Source organism: Pagrus pagrus (assembly GCF_965226575.1).
Source record: "Pagrus pagrus genome assembly, chromosome: 8".
Classification (NCBI taxonomy): domain Eukaryota; kingdom Metazoa; phylum Chordata; class Actinopteri; order Spariformes; family Sparidae; genus Pagrus; species Pagrus pagrus.
In genome coordinates, this window is record NC_140192.1 from 2,899,245 (window position 1) to 2,919,586 (window position 20,342).

General features: G+C 40.5%; 1 protein-coding gene across 2 annotated transcripts; it reads left to right on the forward strand.

The window, feature by feature from the left end:
* The first annotated feature begins 762 nt into the window (after nucleotides 1–762).
* LOC311261438 (golgin subfamily A member 7-like) lies at nucleotides 763–19,975 on the forward strand. 2 transcript variants are annotated; one of them, XM_084360051.1, is made up of 6 exons: nucleotides 763–850; nucleotides 2,673–2,798; nucleotides 6,556–6,708; nucleotides 10,768–10,869; nucleotides 12,525–12,577; nucleotides 19,016–19,975. In XM_084360051.1, the coding sequence occupies exons 1-5, from the start codon at nucleotides 842–844 to the stop codon at nucleotides 12,564–12,566; spliced, it is 432 nt and encodes a 143-aa protein (XP_084216177.1). In that variant the 5' UTR covers nucleotides 763–841; the 3' UTR covers nucleotides 12,567–12,577; nucleotides 19,016–19,975. The 2 variants fall into 2 exon arrangements, with proteins under 2 accessions (XP_084216177.1, XP_084216178.1); XM_084360052.1 differs by having other exon boundaries at nucleotides 19,019–19,975.
* Nucleotides 19,976–20,342: the final 367 nt, after the last annotated feature.

Below are 20,342 nucleotides of genomic sequence, written 5' to 3' on the forward strand. Positions count from 1 at the left end.
AGTAAAAGTAGCAACACCACACTGTCAGAGTACTCGATTATAAGTAAAAGTCCGGCATTTCAAAATTATACTTAAATAAAAGTGCAGACGTAGTATGAGAACAATTTAAAAGGTGCACTAGTTTTGGAGAAGAAATTCAAACTCAGAATTTTAATATTTACAATATGAATGAGGTAATGATACAAACTCAGAAATATGTATTTTTTCCATAAGTGAATAAACAAGCTGTTCTCAGAAGGGTCTAGAAAGGTGGCAGGGTCCGCCACATATAAACAAAGTAAAACGATATGAAACTGTGTTGTCCTTTAAGGTGAGTTTGTTTATTCAGTTTATTCAGTCATGAAAACAAAGAGAGGTTGATTATTTGGTTTGTTTAGGCAGAAAAAAATCAGTAAGTGAAGATCTTTCACATAGTGCACCTTTAAATATTAAAGTAAAATAAATCACCAAGCATGCAAAATGCCCTCTGTCGGGATTATTTTATTATCTAGCCTATTATGACATTAAATTATTACTACTGACGCCTGGAGAGAAATTTAAATATACATAATACTCATCTGCAGATAAGTAGAAGTCATGCTGTTTGATAAAAAGTGCAATATTTCCCATTTGAGTGTAGCGGAGCAGATGTATGAAAAAGCACAACATCAAAATACTCAAATAAAGTACCTCAGGATTGCCTTGATTTTTAGAGTACATGTATTTAGTTACTTTTGTCCACGATTGTCAGTCCCCTTTAAACGGAACCTTTATTCCGACACAAACGTTTCCGCCCGGAAGTGTTATTCCACAGTACGTGCTAAAAGCTGCTAGCGGAAGATAAACAGAAATCGAGTTCACCATGGCAGAGGTAAGCTAACGATGATTTTCAACCTTATTTCTCAGCGGTCAGTCGTGCGTGAGTAATTCAGGCTCAGTGTCACATTTTGTTCGTGTTTTCTGGGAGTTTGTCGGAGAGAAAAACGGGAGGAAAGTTGAGGAGCGTTAGCCCGGCTGGTAGCTCAGCGGTCGGTCGGTAACTTGGCTGGTCATGTTCACTTGTAGCACAGTCGCATAATTTGCTAACGAGCCTGGTTATTTCCTAAACGACTCGTGTATGCGGGAGTGTCAGCAAAGTGTTATTTATCCGGGGAGTTAAGTACCGACTGCGTTTCATGAGTTATTAGCAGTGTGCTAATTACATACCTTTTTTTTTTTACACGATGAAACCATAGGGGACTAATTGGCTTCAAGGAGGGGAGGAAGAAGAAGAAGGAGGAGGCTCTGGTACTTGTCAAAACTCGACCTCCTGACAGTATTAAGATGATTTAAGATGGTGAAATAATGAGGAAAGTTGTTGACGGTAGTTGTGAGCTGCCTTGATCCTCTGAGAGTGAAAACACAAGCTCACAGCTGATCAATAAGAGCAGATAAAACCAGTGTAAGTGCAACTCAACAGAGACAACAGAGACAAAATAACTCTGGACAAGACATCAGATGTGGTTTAGTGCTGAATGTAGTCCATAGTCCATTTATCTATGCCTGACAGGCCTCATATAGTTATATAACACATTTAAGTAGAAATCTTAAAGGGGCACTATGTTGTTCTGGAGAATAAATTCAAACTCAGAATATTAATGAGGTAATAATTAGGGCTGTAATGATACATCAATCCAGATCGATAAATCAATTCAATGATCAACGATCCAATAGCATTGATGCAAAGTGAAAACATTGATTCATATTGCGCCACCCTAAAGATATGCCTTTATTTTGAAATACCCATGGCATGTGTGTGTCACAGTTTCCATCCATAGTGCTCTCTTTTATTTAATTAAAAACAATAGATTGTTTTCCATTTAAATGTCTGGAACCACTGATAAAATAATATTTCCACTAAAGAGTTCAGTAATAAAAGTGTCAAATCATATTTTAGTTGCTGTTTGTGAGGTGATATAAATGTAACTGATTGTGTTAAATGGACATATGATATCATCTCATATTGATTGCAGGTCCATGTATGAATGAAATTGAATCGTGGCAGACTTTGTGATATCAGCAAATATCGTATCGCCATCCAAAGAATCGATATATTAGCATATCGTGATGAAACCCGTAGTAATACAAACTCAGAAATATTTATCTTTCCCATAAGTGAATAAACAAGCTGTTCTCAGAGGAAAATAAGGTCCCAGAACACTTTTTGAAGCTAGAAAGGTGGCAGAGTCCGCCACATATTAACAAAGTAAAACAGTATAAATTGTGTTGTCCTTTAAGGTCAGTTTGTTTATTCATTTTATTCAGTTGTGAAAACAAATACAGTTTATTCAGTTTGTTCAGGCATGAAAAAAAATCTGTCACTGAAGTTCTTCCTCTTCTGATCAAAACTTCTGCTCAAAAACTACATAGTGCACCTTTAAATGACAGATAGGCCTTGTGATTAAAGTCTCAGATTTATCTCTATGAAATGTTTATGGTCTACAGACATAAATGAGATACTCTGTGAAAGCCTTCCATCAGCACTTTGAACTGGCTTTCTCAGCTTGTCTGTAGTTGGTATATAAATAAAGTTATGTTGCTAATAGATAAATCACGGTCAGTGTATTCATTTATTAATAGACTCCAGAGTCCAGCGTGTATCATATGTTGATATGAGCTTGTATAAATTGTAATCTCCTGCTTTTTCTTCACAGACTCACAGCTTGCAGGACATGAGGCAACAGGCAGCCGTCGCTGCCAAAGTCTTCATTCAGAGAGATTATACCAACGGCACTGTGTGCCAGTTCCAGACCAAGTTCCCGTCTGAGCTGGAGACCAGGGTAGGTTCAGTTACACTAACACATCTGTCCTGTCTTTGGCTCACTGGTGTTCAGACCGGTTTGAGGAGTAGGGTTGGGCGATATGACCAATGTGAGAATATTACACCATGACCCTTTTTAATGCCACATAGTTAAGAAAGGGTAGAACAAGAAGCACCACCTGCAGGGCTGTCATTGTTAGACATATTCAGAAAATACAGGTTGTACCAAACCACTGTGGACTGTCAGTCCTACATGCTTCAATGAGCTGTAGCAAGGACATCCGCATATAGAGCTGACAGGTCTGCACGCAGATTCATTTGCACATTTTTGGACATTTTTGTTTGAAAAGTGACTGAAACGATGAATCAGTTATCGAGTTAGTTGGCTTGGTTATTTTCTCTTGGGCAGACTAATCAACTAATTGAATAATCAACTAATCGTTGTAGCTCTAGTCAATTTTATGGTGTTGTTTTATGAGTTCTTTGATATTTCCTTCCTTATAATGTATCTCATTGCAGTTGCTCTTTTTATCGTGTTTCATCAGTGTTAAAGTTTCATATTACACTTTGTAAAGTGTTTTACCAAGTATGGCACACTAAATAGGCACATTTTGAGACATTTTGTACAAGTATGGGTGCTGTAAATGTGTTTTTCCTCTTTATGCACCAGATATAATGTGATCCATGTCCATTATTGCAAATTCATGTGAACTTCCTGAACAGTGAAACCCAGGACTTCTTTGCTTTGAGACAGCAGTGTAAACCTCTGAGCCACTGTTCCACCTGGTGTGATCAGTTTACTGTTTCACAGAGTCTGCTGCCAAGAACCAGGTTATTTAGGAGCAAAACTATTCTAAAGAAAAGAGAAAAAGGAAAAATAGAAAATGAATTAAATATTATAATTTCACTTGATTTTGCCTTCGCCGCTGGAAAATAATCCTTCATCAGAGTGGATGAACAGTCGCTGCTTTGGCACAGGAAACAAACAGGCGTCTCTAATCAAGAGGGAAAATGAAGCCAAAAGTGAAGAATACTCTCAGCAGCATCTCCAGAGAAACCCGGCTGGACTTTGCCTTCGTGTGAACCGCAGTGGAAGTGGGTTCAGAGCAGGCATCGGTAATGATGTTGAGCAGGAAGAATGGGTCGCTGAGACCGAACAGTCTCCTCGCCACATTAAAGGCGGTGCCAGCCAAACAGTTCATAGTTCGCAGGACAGGAAGCTTAAGTTTTTGAAATGCACGCACCACATGAAACGAGCAGCTTCACAACACTTCATCCGCTCACTGGTGGTTTATTGGCACTTCCCTTCTTGATTGGGTGGTCTCCCATGTTTTCTGGTCGGATTCAGCTCTCACACACACACACACAAACAAACACACGGAAGTGCTGGACAAATGGAGAATGCTTAAAAGCATATGTCCCCTTATCATAAAAAGATCCTTCCACATATGTTCTTTAATGTTCTGCTGGAGTCCCTGTTTATGAAATATGCAGTATAATGACACGCTGCTTAGTGGCTTCCATATGTAGGACAGTCAATTGTGTCACTGTGTTGTTAAAAATGAGCTGACATTTTTTGACACCAGCGTTTGATTTTGCCATATAGTTCAGATTCTGTTTTGCAGCAGTTTGCATGCAGTAACATCACATTCTTGCAGGCAATTATCTCAGGCTGTGGGGTTTATTATTTTTGGTTACTCTTTCCTGTTGTAATGCTGTCGGAGGACTGTGCCAAAGAACAGGGAAAGCACGCAGTGTTCTGAATGTATTTGGCAGCCAGATTGCCAAATCATTCAAGAGCGTTTCATTAATTGAGAGCTGGTAATTTTCACTGACCTGTGTCTAATACTTATTTCCTCTGTTCACGTTATATTTAGTGACAGAAACAATTAGGAGAATATCCTCTTCCCCACTTGAATTTGTAGCCTCGCACTCATTTTTGTAATGCATATATGGCTGCGTCAGATGTAATGGAAAGATGCTCAGGCGGAGAGATGTGGTTTGAACGGCAGCCTCTGAATTGGAAAATTAGAAGGAGAACAAAGGCTCTCCATGGCTGGTACCAAACACGCCTAAGACCACTGATGTGCTGGAGCTTGTTGCTGCATTCCTCAGGCACAAGGGAGCAGAACATTGGAGGGTTTACAGAGGCTCAGGAGGTCCCTGGCTGGCTCCTCGTCTAGTCTGGAGGCTCCTTCTTTTCCCCCCTCAGTATCACAGAGAGGCTGTTCAGACCTGGTATCCCCATGTGTCCTGTGTGATCTGATCACGAGTGGATGGACACCTCTAAAGTACAGGTGTGAACAACCCCAAGTAGCTTTGAGGACGCATTTGAGAGCCGATCACTCCGAGCACATCCGGAGGTGGTGTGAACGACCACACACTCAACTGACGTCTTCCATGAAACAAGAGCAAGAAATCACAACACCAGGCAGAGTGGATTACACGCTGTCTGATTTTCATGTTATTCAATGTAAAGTAAATTAAGTGTTTGGGCTCTCTTAAGCTGCCAACACGTCTGTTTCAACTAACCATGAACCAGTGATCGCAACATTCCCACGCTCCTTTTACAAATCACGTTGTTTTAAGAGAGAAGAGAAACTCTGTGAAACTTTGCTATGACAAATTTTACATCATTCATGCCTTCTTTTAAATTCGGCATTTAACGCAAAACATGAAGTTGTTTCTTTCCTTGTAAGAAGCGTCGGTCTGTCGTGGCATCGTTTCACCAGCCCGTCTACGTCTGTGTCTAAAGAGCATCTGACCTGCCAACATTTAGCAGCTTTTGAACTGATTTTATCATCTACACTAAATTCATGAAAGAAGACAGCATTTTATTAATGGTAAACAGTGACTAATAACATGATATAAGCTATGTCCTTGAAAGCCCATGGAGAAAGTCTCCAGACTCCTTTAAGAAGTCACCAAATTTTGTGGGTTGTGAACTTAACTTAACTTAATAAACTTTGTGAAACACTCTACAACAAATCATTAACTATTTGGGCCTTCTTGTTAATTCGGCAACATTATACATGGAGATATTTCTTTATTTGTGTAGAAAACATTGTGGTCACACAAAACACATGTTAATACCATGAACTGACGGGCGTAAAGCTGTGCACAAGCTGTGTCGCTCATGACGGATGTTGAGACCAAGTGTAAACAGCCTCAGATAGATCATCAGTTCCTCTATGGGCACCATCACCCAGTCTAAACAGCCTCTGAGTATAGCAGTTCTCCACATCCACCCGTCTTCCCTGCAGCAGACCTTCATTTGAGGAATTGTTGAGAATCTCTGGTTTGATGATCAGCCAGTTTTCCTGCCAAAAGCTGCGAGCAGTCTGCAGAACAGCAGAGCTACAGTACGTCTTTATCTTACTCGAGGTGAGCCTGTGCCACTGGAGAACGATTCCTTCCTGGTGTCACTGTGTGCGTCCTGCTTTCAGCACGTATGTCCAGTCAGCTATTAAGTGAAAACATTCACGGAGCGTTTGGCCAAAGCATCCTAATAATTCCAGGAGGTGTTTCCAATGTGGGAAGGAGGCCCAGCACTCCCCTGATGTATGACCAGTCCAAGAAAAGTCAGCCCCTCATTTATCTAGAGATGGAAAGAAGTGGAGAAAAACGATCTGGTGCTAATAAGACCGGTTTCCACTTGAATATCCCCACAGAGGCAGAAAGCACTCACACACTACTGTCCAAATGCATGCCTGGCTGTGTGCCCTGTGTCATGATTTTAACCCTCGGATCTTTCTTGATGTTTCCATGTGTTTCAGATTGACAAACAGCAGTTTGAGGGGACGGTGCGGACACTAAATAACCTGTATGCTGAAGCGGAGAAGCTGGGAAGCCAGTCGTATATTGAAGGCTGTCTGGCCTGCCTCACAGCGTACACCGTCTTCCTGTGTATGGAGACTCACTATGAGAAGGTGAGAGATATTTCACCTGCATAGATGCGTACAGTTAGAATGAATATGGCTGGTTATTAAACAGCCTATAGGTAATATACCAATATGAGGTCACATCATGTAGATTTAATTATGTCAGCTGTCAAATCTCAAATCCATGTGAGTTTTAGTCATATTCAACTTGATCCCTCTTTGTAGGGGGAAATGGTAAATCATTTTACTCATACATTGATAAAAACACTTCATAATTCAAGTGTTTGTCAAAAACTTTGTGAACATCTTAGCCAAGTTCCAGTCGAGACCAAGTATATGAGCATTTTAGCCAAAAACTTTGTGCTCAACCAGAGACAAGAAGAGAGCGGGGGGGTGTTTGCAACCAAAGTTAGATTCTAAAAAATTCTGACTCATCCAAAACGGCTTGGACATTCAGTTTTCAGTGTCACAATTTAGCACTGTGAAGACTTTTCTATCTATGTCCTCTTCATACTGTGTCCTCCTGAAACTGCGCAGCGTGACACGGCATGTGGTTTGAGCCCGATGTCCTGTTTCTAATTTTAATATTGCTGCTTGAGCTGAAAGGTTGAAGCTGAAGTAATGTTAAAATAATGAGTTATCTATCCAATATTGTCTCCTTTTATTACAAAAAACTATATAAGGTGCCAGCTGGCTGGTGGGAGATCGCCAGGGAGCTGAAAGTTTCGGGTAGGAAGACAACAATCTCTCCTCGCTGTTGGCTATACTTTGTCATTCCCAGTAGAGAAACATCTCAGTGTCACAGTATAAAATGTGTGTTTCCTGATCAAAAAGTACAAATGTGTATGTATCTTAGCAGCCTCACCCATCTTATACTTGGGTGGTCAAGTGTCCAGTCTGATATCCAGTGCACACATAACAACTACGTAATGAACTGATTTATCACCAACTAAGAAAAGATTCTCAGAAAACACACTAGAGACCGTCTTGTGATGGGATCACACCTCAGTTAGCTGAAATGAGGTCGTCACCTTTCCTGTAACAACTTGTACAACATTTATACTTTATTAAACGACGATGATTCACGATGGATGTTCACATCGTAGTGTACCACGGATACGTCTGCCATCCATATCGGTTAGAAATTGCATTATATTTGCCCATATGCCTCAGATTGATATAGCATCTGTTTGCTTGTAAAATCATTATGTAGCTCTGTAATTAATTGTATTTACAGTATATTAATTATGATTTAATGTTTGGAGGTTTTCAGTGAGGCAGGTCTGAGGATGCCTCAACCTACAGGGAGCCTGTTAGAGCACATGTCAGTTATATGTTTAGTGAAACTCTGAATAGCTCTGAAACTGAGGGACTGTTTCGCTCTGAAGAAGGCAAAGTTTCGAGGTCTGCAACTTTTTCGCCAACATGTGCTCACTTTTGTAGCTGAAAACTGTCGTGAGATTATGGAACGATACATGACAACAAGATCGAAAGACGATAAAATCCATAAAAGAAGCTCATTGTTATTTCCTGAAAGTATTTGTTTAAAAACTGTATTTTCCCTTTACTGAAACATCTGAAAGGATCAGAATAAATCTGATGGGATTGCGAGTCCTAACAAACAATCAGCTCGGCATGTCTCCCAACACTGCTGCACGCTCACTCTTTCAACAGCAAAGCTTTGTCCAGATATCCTGTGTGTTTCTGCAGAGCCCTGCTGCTGCTGTCATAGCTTTTTGTCACCTGCTTCACTTCAGGGTGGGGTTACATTCAAGGTCCAGCTCTGTTGGCACTGTGCTGCTGCTGGGAAGATAACCCAGCCACGTGAGAGGAGAAGTCATGCGTTAGAAAAGTCTCTGTAATTGTATCTGCTCTTTGATTATTTGGAGATGTAGCCACAGTTTTTGTTTCTTAAATCCTCCTCTCACCACCGTCTTTGCCATGAAAAATAAGTCGTCCAGAAATGTACAGTATTTCGTCGTAGTTCTTCCCCAACACGCATGATTCAAATGAATGGGTCATTATCAGCCTTTGGTGTTGGTCGCTATCAGTGCTCGATGACCAGCTGAACAAAAGGGAAACTTTTAAAACAGGCAGGGCAGGAAATGCCAGAAACACTGGCGTAGAGGCTTTCAACTGTTTTTGACTAACAAGTTGCCACCAGATGTCTGGTCAGATTGATAATCCTGTTTACTCATTCTTTGATTAGCTAGTTCCTGATTTCTATCACGTGTATTTTCAATTTTAAGCTTTTTATTTATTCACAGATCTTTTTTAAGTGCTTGTGTTGAGACAAGAGTCAACATTTGAGAGGTTCGGCCTCTTTTGCTCGATTTAAAAAAAGGGTTATGTAGAAAACTGGTATTGGTACCATACTCAGAACTCATAGAGGCGAATATCATGTGGATGTTTTTTTCCCAGCCCTGAACATCACCATCCATTTTGCAGAGGTCCTGGATCTGGCTTTGAATGCTGCATGCATACTTATCAATGACACGGTGTATAGATGATATTGGAGATGGTTAAAGATGACGAGTACTGTCAGAAGCTATGTTGCTGCTGTGTGGAGGCTCACAGTTTGGCTGTAAATCAATAACTTTTGGACCTCTATGAGAGCGAGCAAATAACTATGATTTGTGTACATGTAAAATCCCTTTTGGCCCCTTTCATGCTGACTATAAATGGATCCGTATGTCAGCGGTCTTTCTCTACTCTCTGAATTTGTCTTTCAGTGGACAGGAGAGAACTGCGATAAAAAAACATTTGGCTTAGTTTGGGTTTTATGAGAACTCGTAAAGTCATGCAATTTGAAGGGACTGGTCATTACCAAAGTAAAAACTGAGTCTGTTGTTCAACTTTTCAGTTCAAGAATGCGTTGGATTGGCTGGATGGATCCTCTGGTTGCTTACTTAGCCAAACAAAGATTAGCTAGATGGACTCCAGGTAGCAACAGAACCTTACAACAGAAAATTGTAATAACACTTAACTGGACGTTGTGGAGCTGATGTGATCAGAAAATTATTCAATTAGTTGATGGACAGAAGATTAATTTGCAGCAGTATTGTCAATTATTCTATTATTATTATAAGTCAGTTATCAAGCAAAAATGCCAAACGTTGTCTGGATCCAGCCTCTTAAATCTGAAGTTTTGCCACTTTTCTCTGTTTTTATATAATTGCAATTCGAATATATTTGGGTTTCGTTTTGTTGGTTTGCTCAAAACTAGACATTTGAAGATGTCACTGTGGGCATTTTCCACTGTTTTCTGACGTTTTACAGCCAAAATGTTTAGTAGTCTTTATGCCAACGCAGTACCTGAGTTTTGGTACAAAATTATTTTGTAAAATATTTTACAATAGCTTACTTTAAAGAATATAAACTCAGTTTATATAATCTTCCTCCTCTAATAAATCCTCTGTGAGGATGTTATTAGCCATACCTGTGCCTTAAGCCGCTAGTATGCTGACAAAGAAACACAGAGGCCCAGCCCTGGTCTAAAGGCAGCAGAGTCTACTCGGTCAGTATAATAATCTAGACATAAATGCTGAATACACGTCCTTGGAGGAAGCAGTTTTTACAAAAATGTCTACTGCGTGTGTTAAGTTAGCACTGTCACCAGCTGAGTGGAGTTTTACTAGAGGATAACTTTCGTCTACTTTTTATGAATTTTGCCAGTGTTGTCCAGGCAGATAAACTGGGGGAAAGTGTTTTTGAGTGGTAGATGGTTTAAAAATGAAAAGAGACATTCTAATGACACATACAGTCAGTCAGTCAGTCAGTCAGTCAGTCAGTCAGTCGACAGCCAGATGTTGTCAGGATTTGTAAGCTTAGCTAATACTGCAAAACTGTCTCTGAACGAAGATCAGTCAGTTTCAACTTTGTTTTCATGTCCAGTCTGATATGATTTGCTGCTGTGATTTGTTTAGTACATTACGTTACACTAGTAAAACAGAACAATATGAGGGATCTGTCCAGAGCAGAAAAGATGATTAATTGAGAAGTCAATCAATAGAAAATGAAAACATTTGTCTTGTGTAAATACTGTGGTAAACAATTGAGACTCTTACAACATGTCTACATTTTCCTGTGTTTGCTGTGTTCCTTCAGGTTTTGAAGAAGATCGCAAAGTACATTCAGGAGCAGAACGACAAGATCTACGCACCGCGAGGCCTTCTACTCACCGATCCCATCGAGAGAGGCCTGCGAGTCGTATCCTACTTTTTTCAGTGTCTGTCGTAGCCAAGAAACGCTGTTTGTTCTTTTCACACAGGCTGAGCTGCCGAGCCTTGTTCAACTGTAAATAAACTGTGAACAATGATCCCCTAAATAGATTAATTTCAGGCATTTGTCTGACTCCATATTTCATGGGAAACACAATGAAAACAATAGTAAGAGTAAACTTAAACTCAGATTGCCCGCCTTACAAACAAATTAGAAGCACAGTCGATGTTTTTATAATAAAAAACAAATCTTGTTACACAAGAATGAGCCTGTGTGGGAAAGAGGAACGGTATGTCGAATAATTCGGGTAACTTTAACTTGTTAAACGTACGCTAAGATGAGGACATGTGAATGCAATCACACCACAGCTTTAAGTAAAACAAGGAGCGTTTACAATGACCTAATAGATTTAGTGATTTACAGGCCTTCTGCCTCCACCACGTCTCTGCCTGTAACTGCTGGATGAAAATGGAAAGCAGCAGTCCGGGCAGCTTACAGGAAATCCAGCGCCATGTAGGGATACCCTGTAAAAACACCAGATAAAAGTTAGTATGTAATCCATAGCATCTGTATAAAATCAGTGTGTGCACCGACATCCTGACTGTACCAGCATCTGTGTGTGTGGGGGGAGTGGTGACTCAACATGCCAATTAATTGTAACTGGGCAGCAATGGGAGATTAGGGATAACAAAATATGACTGAAATTGTTCACAGCTGAGCTTTTGGTTCCCCCTCTTGTCTCTGGTTTTACTGGGTTGACAGTGATCTGGATTATTTCTCCGACACTGTCGGGCTGCTGTGCTGACTTTGGCACAGGAGCGCTGGGAGATTGACAGGAATGTCTCACCTGAACTGTTGTTTTAACATTCGAACCAAAGAAACATGATGACTGCATTTGTAACTGTCTGATGATGTGACTGCTTAATGCTACCACCTGAGTATTTATATTCGCCTCCAAGTCTGAGGTTTGAAAGTTTTTTTTATAATCATTTAATAGTCCCTCCTCCTGCAATACAGTGGACTGTGATTTTCTTTAAAGAAAAACAAATATAAAAAGTTTTTTTATGCCAAAAGCTATCAGGTTTTCGACTCTTTAAGACCATGGCAGCACTTTACAGCCCCGATACCAAAAAAAAGTCTGGTTGCTGTGTCAAACAGTATGTGATAATTTGTTAATCCTTTACGACAATATATACTGACGCTTTGGGGTCGACCGCTATCCCAAAGCGTCCGTTTTTGACGAGTTAGACGAGTTCGTCATTGAAATCCAAGTGTAGCGCAGAGAGCTGAGGTTAAAGGACTAAGTGTCCCAGTGTATTTGACAGTTGGGTCACTTGCCGTGGCTCAGAAGTAAAGGTTAGTGGTCGGTCTAGTTTGCTAGTGTGTGTCTTGTATCAACATCCGTACCCTTCAAAGGGCTATGATTTATGTCAGCCACTGCGATGAGAAGCACCAACCCACCCAGAGGCTTGAAGAAGCCGATGTACAAAAATGGAAAAGAAATATGCTCTATAACTGCAGAACCATTAAACTTTATATTTAGGTACCAAGTGAAGTGACTTCATATTTTATTTGGCTTTAATTGAATGTAAAATGAACCCAAACTTGCTCCGAGTGCTTTTCCTTGACTGAATCATCTAAAGGTTGAAGTCACCATCTTTGAAGACAGAAGCCTGACGAGATAAAAGCTGCAGCGGTGAGTCCCATGTTTTATATTTCACGCATAAAGAGGATGTACACTTTTCTTACGAGTACAGATTCAGTGCTGGACTGTTCGATATGCACAACACAAACAACATTTTGAAAAATAATTATGAAACAGACATTTTCCTCTAAACGTTTGGGAAGTAAAGAAAAAGGGCTCAAGCGGTAATAAAAGAGGGTTCGGTCTTTATGTGTGCTGTTTCTCTCATGCCTCCTCTGCATTCAAAGAAAAATCCCACATCAAAGTTAAAAGCCTCTTCATCTGTGAGTAATATTAGTTAACTGCTCTACAGTCAGGAGGCCTGTTTCTTAAAGCTTTTAAAGGACTTTATGACTTCACGTTGCACAGTGCTCACTCCTCTGTCACTCACTTCACTGAAGGCTGTACAGTGTGCACATGAAGCTCTGATGGAGCGCTACCGTCCAGAACACATGAACCAGCCAAACCCAGCTGCGATTAAGTGTCCTTTCAGCACAACAGCAGGCTCACTGCAGTTACATGTCCTTAAGTAGCTGTAATCAAACAATTATCACATTTTAGTTCAAATAGCCTATTTCCTTGTTTACTCTGCTGGCCGCCGGGCTTCTACCACACTCCTCTCACACCGGAGGAATTGGCATAGTCGGGTTTCATGGCTTCAGTTGCTCATCCTACAGTGAGATCTTTTTATTTTTGAGGGCTTAAACCCATGAAACCTTGAACAAAAGACAAATTTCAGCCAGGGGTCGGCAAAATGGCTTGCTAGTGCCCCTTTTAAACGCAGCCCCTGGGACTTTTTCGCCATATGCATGAAATTCGGTACACGTGTATCGCATAGAGACATACAAATATGTTGCTTGGTGCCATGATCTAAACCAAACGGGAAGTTGGCACGTGTTTCGTCAGAGTCCTGGCCTGAACACATTTACATTCCAATATTCAGTTACAATCGTAGCGCCCCCTAGTGGTAGCAGGACATGTCTTATTTTAAACAGTGATGTACTCCTGCCCTGTATTGTGATCATTGTGAGTTTTCGTTGAAGGGCGTCCAAGTATTTTCCTATCAACTTAAACTCTGCTGTCTGAGATGCCTCGGGCCTGACAGCTCTGAGGGGGATTAGCTTAGCTTTGAAAAATACAAATGTTGAGCCAACAACAGCACAGCACACTTAAAAGCGTCGGTTTACAGGGACATCTCGTTTAATAGCTGACTGATGCTGAAACAGAAGCTGTTACCAACCTCTCGACTTTCTTCATGGCGGTCGGTGTGTCTGTGCCTTTCCTTGTTAATTTGCCTCAAATGTGCAGCTGGCACCAGTTTATCAATACTGTAGAAAATGGAAACTGTTTCAATTATTCAGAATCGCTTTTTGGCTCCCCACAAATATATGTTAGATATACGATTGATAGTTTTCATTGACAAAATGAACACTGGTTTAATTCCACTTTCACCAGCGTCGTCCATACAAGGTGCTCAACCACATTTTGTCCATCGCTCAGCAGTGACAATGCAGACGTACCAGCCAGTACACTAAGTGTATTTAGGCACAAGTAGTGTTTCAAATCAAAACACTTCATTCGTAGACGTACATATGTGCCTATCTACCAGCACGAACAGTGCTGCTCTCTATCCCGTCTTCCTTCGTGAGCTTTGAGTTTATTACGCTGGTAAAAAAGACGCTTATTAAGACTAAATGTCACTAAGAATTACTAGAATACGATGACATGTCGTCGATTTCAAAGAAGACATTTTCTGGGAAAAGTTTCCCGACTGAGAAAATATTCTCTTCCTCGTTTATATATTTTTTATATAATTGTGGCAATTATATTTTTTGTTTATTAAAGCATTCCTCAATACTTTTCATTCCTTTGCAGCCGCAGTTTGTTACACATGACTGCTAAGACGTTCTGACACAGCAGAGAGCGATCGTTAACCACAGATTGCTTTCATATATCTGCAGATCTTTACCCTGGCAGACGCCTCATGGTTTTTTCGCCTCAGGAGCACATCTCATCCCATAAACTGTTCCAGTCTCTGTGACAGTAAATCCCTACTTTTCCTCCTCTGTGCAGAATAAAACAACGGAGCTCCTTTTAGTGGTGTCATCCCAGGATGTGCTGGGCCCAAATCATACTGAAAAGTACTTTGTGTAGATGCTGGCGGGAGCCCAGTCTGCACTGTAGTATAGACACTACCATAAGGGGCAGACAAGATATACCCCATAAATACTTTACCAATGGGAAATGTTGTGTTTGGCAGTATGTTTGAGACCACAGACCCCTCTGGATGGATAAACCACTGCGTTACTACCGTACAGACGCACACGGGGATTAATCTTCTCGTTTTGAAATTCCTTGCCGAGCTCCTCGATACATATACATGTCCTGTTGAGGAATGTAAACCCAGGACTTTTATAAGTAGCTGTTGAGAGAAGAGAGCGTTGGAGCTTTGCCATGGTCAAAGACAGGGTAAACCACAGCCAGCCAGCAGACAGAGCGCACATACAGTGTATCAGTTCTCCTCCGTGTCTAAGCCTCTTTATCCTGCCAGGGTCTCTTCTCCCCTGTCTCCATCAGGATTAGACTGATATATCAGTGTATCAGACTCATGCAACTCATTGAGTCGTCATTAAGCTCTGCCACGATGTGATTGTGATAGAGCCTCCTCTCGTTGGCCATCTTCAGGAGTGGCAATCTGCAAAGAGACCTCCCTGTTTTCTCTGCAGTTCAACTCATCTCTATGCAGCGTTATAGTTCTTGTCATTCTGTAGTCAAGTGTTTTGGTTTTACAGCTGCGACTTGACCTTAAAATAATATTGTGATAACAGGTTATACCTTGTCTCCTCAAAAGCACTTAATAAATACTAGGATCAGGCAACAAAATCAAGAATCACGTTATTTACAACTAAATACCTAGATTTTTGAGTGTTGTAGTGACGATGATTTGGAAAATATGAACACAATGACATTTTTGATAGATAATCATCAGTTATGTGGATATAGGGATTAAAGCCGTATTTGCACGGGACTTGTACGACCTGGGAACCTCGAGTCATTTGTTATAATTGCAGAGGTCGTCTTAAATCTTAGTCTTGTGCGAATCTGTCATGTTATTTGTAAAAAGCAAAAATTCAGCAGAATATTACCGACCATATTTTGCTAAACACAGAGGTCATGTGATAATATTAGTCCTGTGTAAACAGGGCGATCCCATGTCTGTGATTTGGGGTTGTATTTCTGTTCAAACATCTGTTCTTCTGTTGTCACACAGCTGAAGTAAGAAACTTGATCTCAGCTCGTACGTTTGAACGGCTAAAATAAACGGCTATATTAAAAAGCGATGACAGAGAAGGTTAGGAAAAAAGGTTGTCAAGTGAAGCCACAAAGCATCTTTTACTCAATCAAAATGACCTACAAATATGTATTTATGCTTCTAACACATGCAGGAAGTGGGCACAATAACTATATTAGGAGTGTGGCTGCTGAAGAACAGATGCTCCGCTTCTGAAGTCCTTGACATCTTATCCTGGGGATAATGTCAGTAAATACGGGGAAAACACAGACTTCACTTATCCCTTGCAAATGTGGGGGGCTATTTCTAAATCACACGAGGTCCCCTGGTAGAACCAGTCCTGTGTGAACAGGGTTTAAGTGGATGTTAAGTTTGTGCAGCCCTGGTAAAGATCCAGCAGACGCTACCTACCCGGCACTAAACCACAGTTAACAACCAGCTGGTGAACATGATGGAGAATGAAGCTACTAAAGAGGACTTAACTTTTATTAGGTTGCCAGAAACACGAGTTCAGATGAGTGCTGACCCGTTTCTGCTGGATTTGTGTTTGCTACAGATTGTTTTGGCCCCGCAGTGGTCAGAGTTAAACCAGGTTTGTTTATTTTGTGTGTTTTCAGCTGACTTATTGTCACCTTCTATAAAATTGTTAAGGAGAAACCGTCGCCTGTTTTCAGCCTAGCGTAGGTGTCTGGTGAGTTGGCTTGCTCGATGACCCTCCTGTGTTTCCCATGATGTAGCTAATTTTCTCTGTTTGCCATTAAGTGCACTGAAGACGGCAAACATTAAAGGTTAAACTTGAACTGCTAAGTTTCAGGCCAGAAAACAAAAACAGTTAGCTGATAAACTCTGCAGAGCTGAAGGGAAGTCTCTGAGTTCATCACAAACTTTTTTAACTTCTACATTCATCCAATCTGTATAAAATATTTATTAGTGTCCAATGATCCGAAGAGTTTTGGAGGGATTTTCTGCTCTTATTAAAAATTGTCTCATAAAAAAAGTAGTTTTTTCCAACTCATAATTTATTTTGTTTTAATTGCTTTTTTTTGGCTAAAAAATAAAAAAAGAAGGAAGAAACCTTGACTTATGAGGTGCCCCTGGCTGCTCCACAACAATAAAAAACGTTGGTGTCGACCTTCATCACGTATCTATCAATCTGTCGTCTAACAGTCTCTCTCCTTCCCCATTATGGCTGAAGGCCTAGCAGGATTAAGGCAGGATTTTTTGTTTGGCTAGCAGCCTCCCAGGTGAAGGCCTGTACAGCATGATGGATCAACCTCCAGTGGGGATGGCTGCACTGTCGAAAAACCAGACTTGGCCCGAGCAGCTCCTGACTGCTGAGCATTCATTCAGGGGGCAGATGGCACCAAGTCATTGTCCTGGCATGTTATACAGAAGACATTCTGCCTCTGACGAGGCGTGTTCAGGCTCCACGTAGAAACTTGCCGCCTGGCCGCAGCACGCCAAGGAACCTGTAAATTAGGCTGCACACATGAGAATATTTAGTGTCAGTAGGGAATGTTGGAAATGCTCATGCATACATGGTATTCATCATTACTTTGCTGTTCTTTTCATTGTCTGAAATTAGTTTTCCCTCACCGCCAAGAATATTCTTCACAGGCCAAGCCAGTAGAGATTTTTTACATAAATGTCTCATGCATTCTTTATAAATACCTGAAAGATCAATACTTGATATTGATACCAATGCTTTTGTAGGAGAATAGAGACATTTCTCCGCATTTAATGTTTTGCAATTCAGTGTTTTGCAGTGTATGTGTGATGGAGATTAGTTAATTTTAAATAGTTGTGTAAGCCACGTTATCTCACTGAGTGCTAGTAGGCTAGCAAACAGACTAAATCCTCAGTAACTAGTACTGTTCATGGTTCTTCAGATTTATGTTCAGTGATGAGGTAAAGTACACCACTAACAAACGTTTCTGTAGGTGAATATAGAAAATGATGGTGTCTTATCTGATGATGCTGTGATCCAGAGCTATCATTTTCACAATTATGTGAATACAGAAATTCAATCCACATTTTAACTTTAATCTCATACGCATCAGGAGAGTGATTAGCTTCGTCACAGCTGACATTTTGACATTTCATAACAATAAACAATAACTGTAGCCCTTTTCAGACAGATTCTGCAATAGCTCCGCTCTAGTGTGTCATTTCATACAGCGTGCCGGCGCTGTGGAACCAGAAGAGGCGTGACGGTCCGTTTAGTTACAGTTAAAACATTTAAGAACAAAATGTCAGCAGAAGCACTGAAATGTTTGAAGCATCAGTTGAAGTATGAGCATGGAAAAGAGTTGGAGTCTCAGCAGTGGAAGCAGCAGTCAAGTGGTCAAGTTTTAGGTCAAGTGAGGGCAATAGAAAGTTGAAGAGTTAGTTGAAGTGTGATCCCTGAAAGCAGATGAATGAACGGTCTCCTGAAGATTTTAGACAAAGTCAGTTAAAAGGTTGAAAGTTGTCATGTAAGCACTGAACGAGAAGACATTTGATATATAAAAGTTTTTAAAGTGAGCAGAACCTGCAAAAGTTTAGTGAGAAATTTCAAAATGTCTTCATAAAATTGAAGCACTTACTGAGTCAAAGCCTCGTTAAGCCTCAGCTGAAGTGTAAGCACTGCAAGAACTTTAACGCTTCAGTTAAGTGTTCGTGGATTACTGTCGATATGTTTGTTGATGTTGAGTGAGATTTCAAATGAGTTGGTGTGTTTAGTAGAAGTAAACAGGATAAGCTCTGTCATGGCAGACATGTTGAAATAGCAATAAAAGCAAGTGTGACTGGAAAAAGGCAGATTTTCTCCAGAAAATGCAGCAATTTCTGCTGAATTTGTGTTTAGTACTGATTGTTTTGGCCCCACAAGTTAAAGCAGGTTTAAAGCTGTTTGTTTGGTTTACCCTATTATTTATTATTTTGTGTGTTTTCAGCTGAACGTGTTGATGCATCAGTCAAAGTTTAATCACTTTTTCTATTATGTGAAAGAGCAAACAACCGTTAAATCACTGAAACTCTCTTATAAAGTACGAGATCTGCTTTACTGGTGCACCTACATGGAACAGTCATCATTATTATGAGTCACGCTTGTGATTTTCCTGTTTTTACTTCATGTTCACTTGGTGTCGTGTCATTAACTAATCTTTCTGTGTCTGCAGCAGCTGTTTGGTTGAACGGAGCTACAGGGCGTGCAGCAGCCCAGCACCAGTGCCCACCTCCCTCCAGGGGACCACCCAGACCTGCACCCCTTAATACTGCGTCTCTACAATCTGTCCCTGTCCCCTAACTATTATGTGCATGTCCCATGTAGAGTATACTTTATGACCAAGTTTGAGATTTCACACACACAAACACTTAATCAACTGTAATTTTATTATTATTTGTGACATTTCCCCTTTAATCAGATTAGGGTTCAAGTCTGTTTTATGGCTTGTAGCTTGTTGTGGACTGACACACGGTTTGATTGACACTCTAATTATCCTTAATGTCGGACTAAAATCTAAACCTTTTTCTGAATGATGAACTTTTGTATATATACGTTTTCTTTTTCGGGACACTCCTTTTTGAATAATGAAGTCAGCACACAGGGTAACTTATTTTTATGAAGGACTGTAGAACTCACTCACGCCCATGCTTTAAGTGGTTGTCTTGGCCGAACTGAGGATATAACTTATTCAAAAAAAACAGATAACCCTGGTTATTAGTGTGATTTGTTGCATGTGCCACACCTCAGTTTGTTTGCTTTATTCTTATTTATGTATTCTTGCGATGGTGCTTGCTAGTTTTATCGCCTTTCCTGCATGTTTGCTTTGTAGTGTTCGACCTTAAAGCTGAACCTCGTCAGGATCCAAACATTCCAGTCAAACTGTCAGAGTCAGATCCATCTTTGATTTAAGAGATTCTTTCTGAAAAAACCAAAAGTTGTGCTCGCTCTGTATTTAGCATGTAATATTGTTAATGTTCGTTCTCATGTCTAGTTTTTTGGGGGTTTTTGTGAGCTGTGCCATGCACGGTGTTCGGTGACTACTGTGGATTTTTGACTCATATCTAAAAAGCATTTATTCATGTATGGTGAGATTGCCTTTGACCGAAGTATTAAAAGTGCTCTTGTTAGTTGACGGTGCCTGTAATGGCTTTGAATGTTGCCTTTTGTTAAAGTTTGAAGGCACGGTCACATCAGGATCTACAACGGCCAAACTTTGCAGCGATCACATCGGGTGAATTTGACCCTCAAATTCGCGTTGTTGACCGATGGATAGTGCTGAGCTTTGAGGGTACAGAGAGTCCAAAATGGAGGAAGCTACCATATCTTATTAGCTGATTCACTGTTGTTTGACCTCCTCTGTCAGAGTATTGACTGCTCCACAAAAGATCAGTGGTTTGCAGACACTTGAAAGATATCAGCTGATGTTAAAAACAGGCATTTTAAATAAACTGTGGGAAATTACTATCACATTAGCGACTGAGCTAAGCTAACAGACCGTT

What these genes read in the sequence shown, in the direction of transcription:
- LOC311261438 (XM_084360051.1), top strand. An exon ending in CGTCTGAGCTGGAGACCAGG is followed by an intron (nt 2,799 to 6,555) that starts GTAGGTTCAGTT and finishes CATGTGTTTCAG; the next exon opens with ATTGACAAACAGCAGTTTGA. An exon ending in TGGAGACTCACTATGAGAAG is followed by an intron (nt 6,709 to 10,767) that starts GTGAGAGATATT and finishes GTGTTCCTTCAG; the next exon opens with GTTTTGAAGAAGATCGCAAA.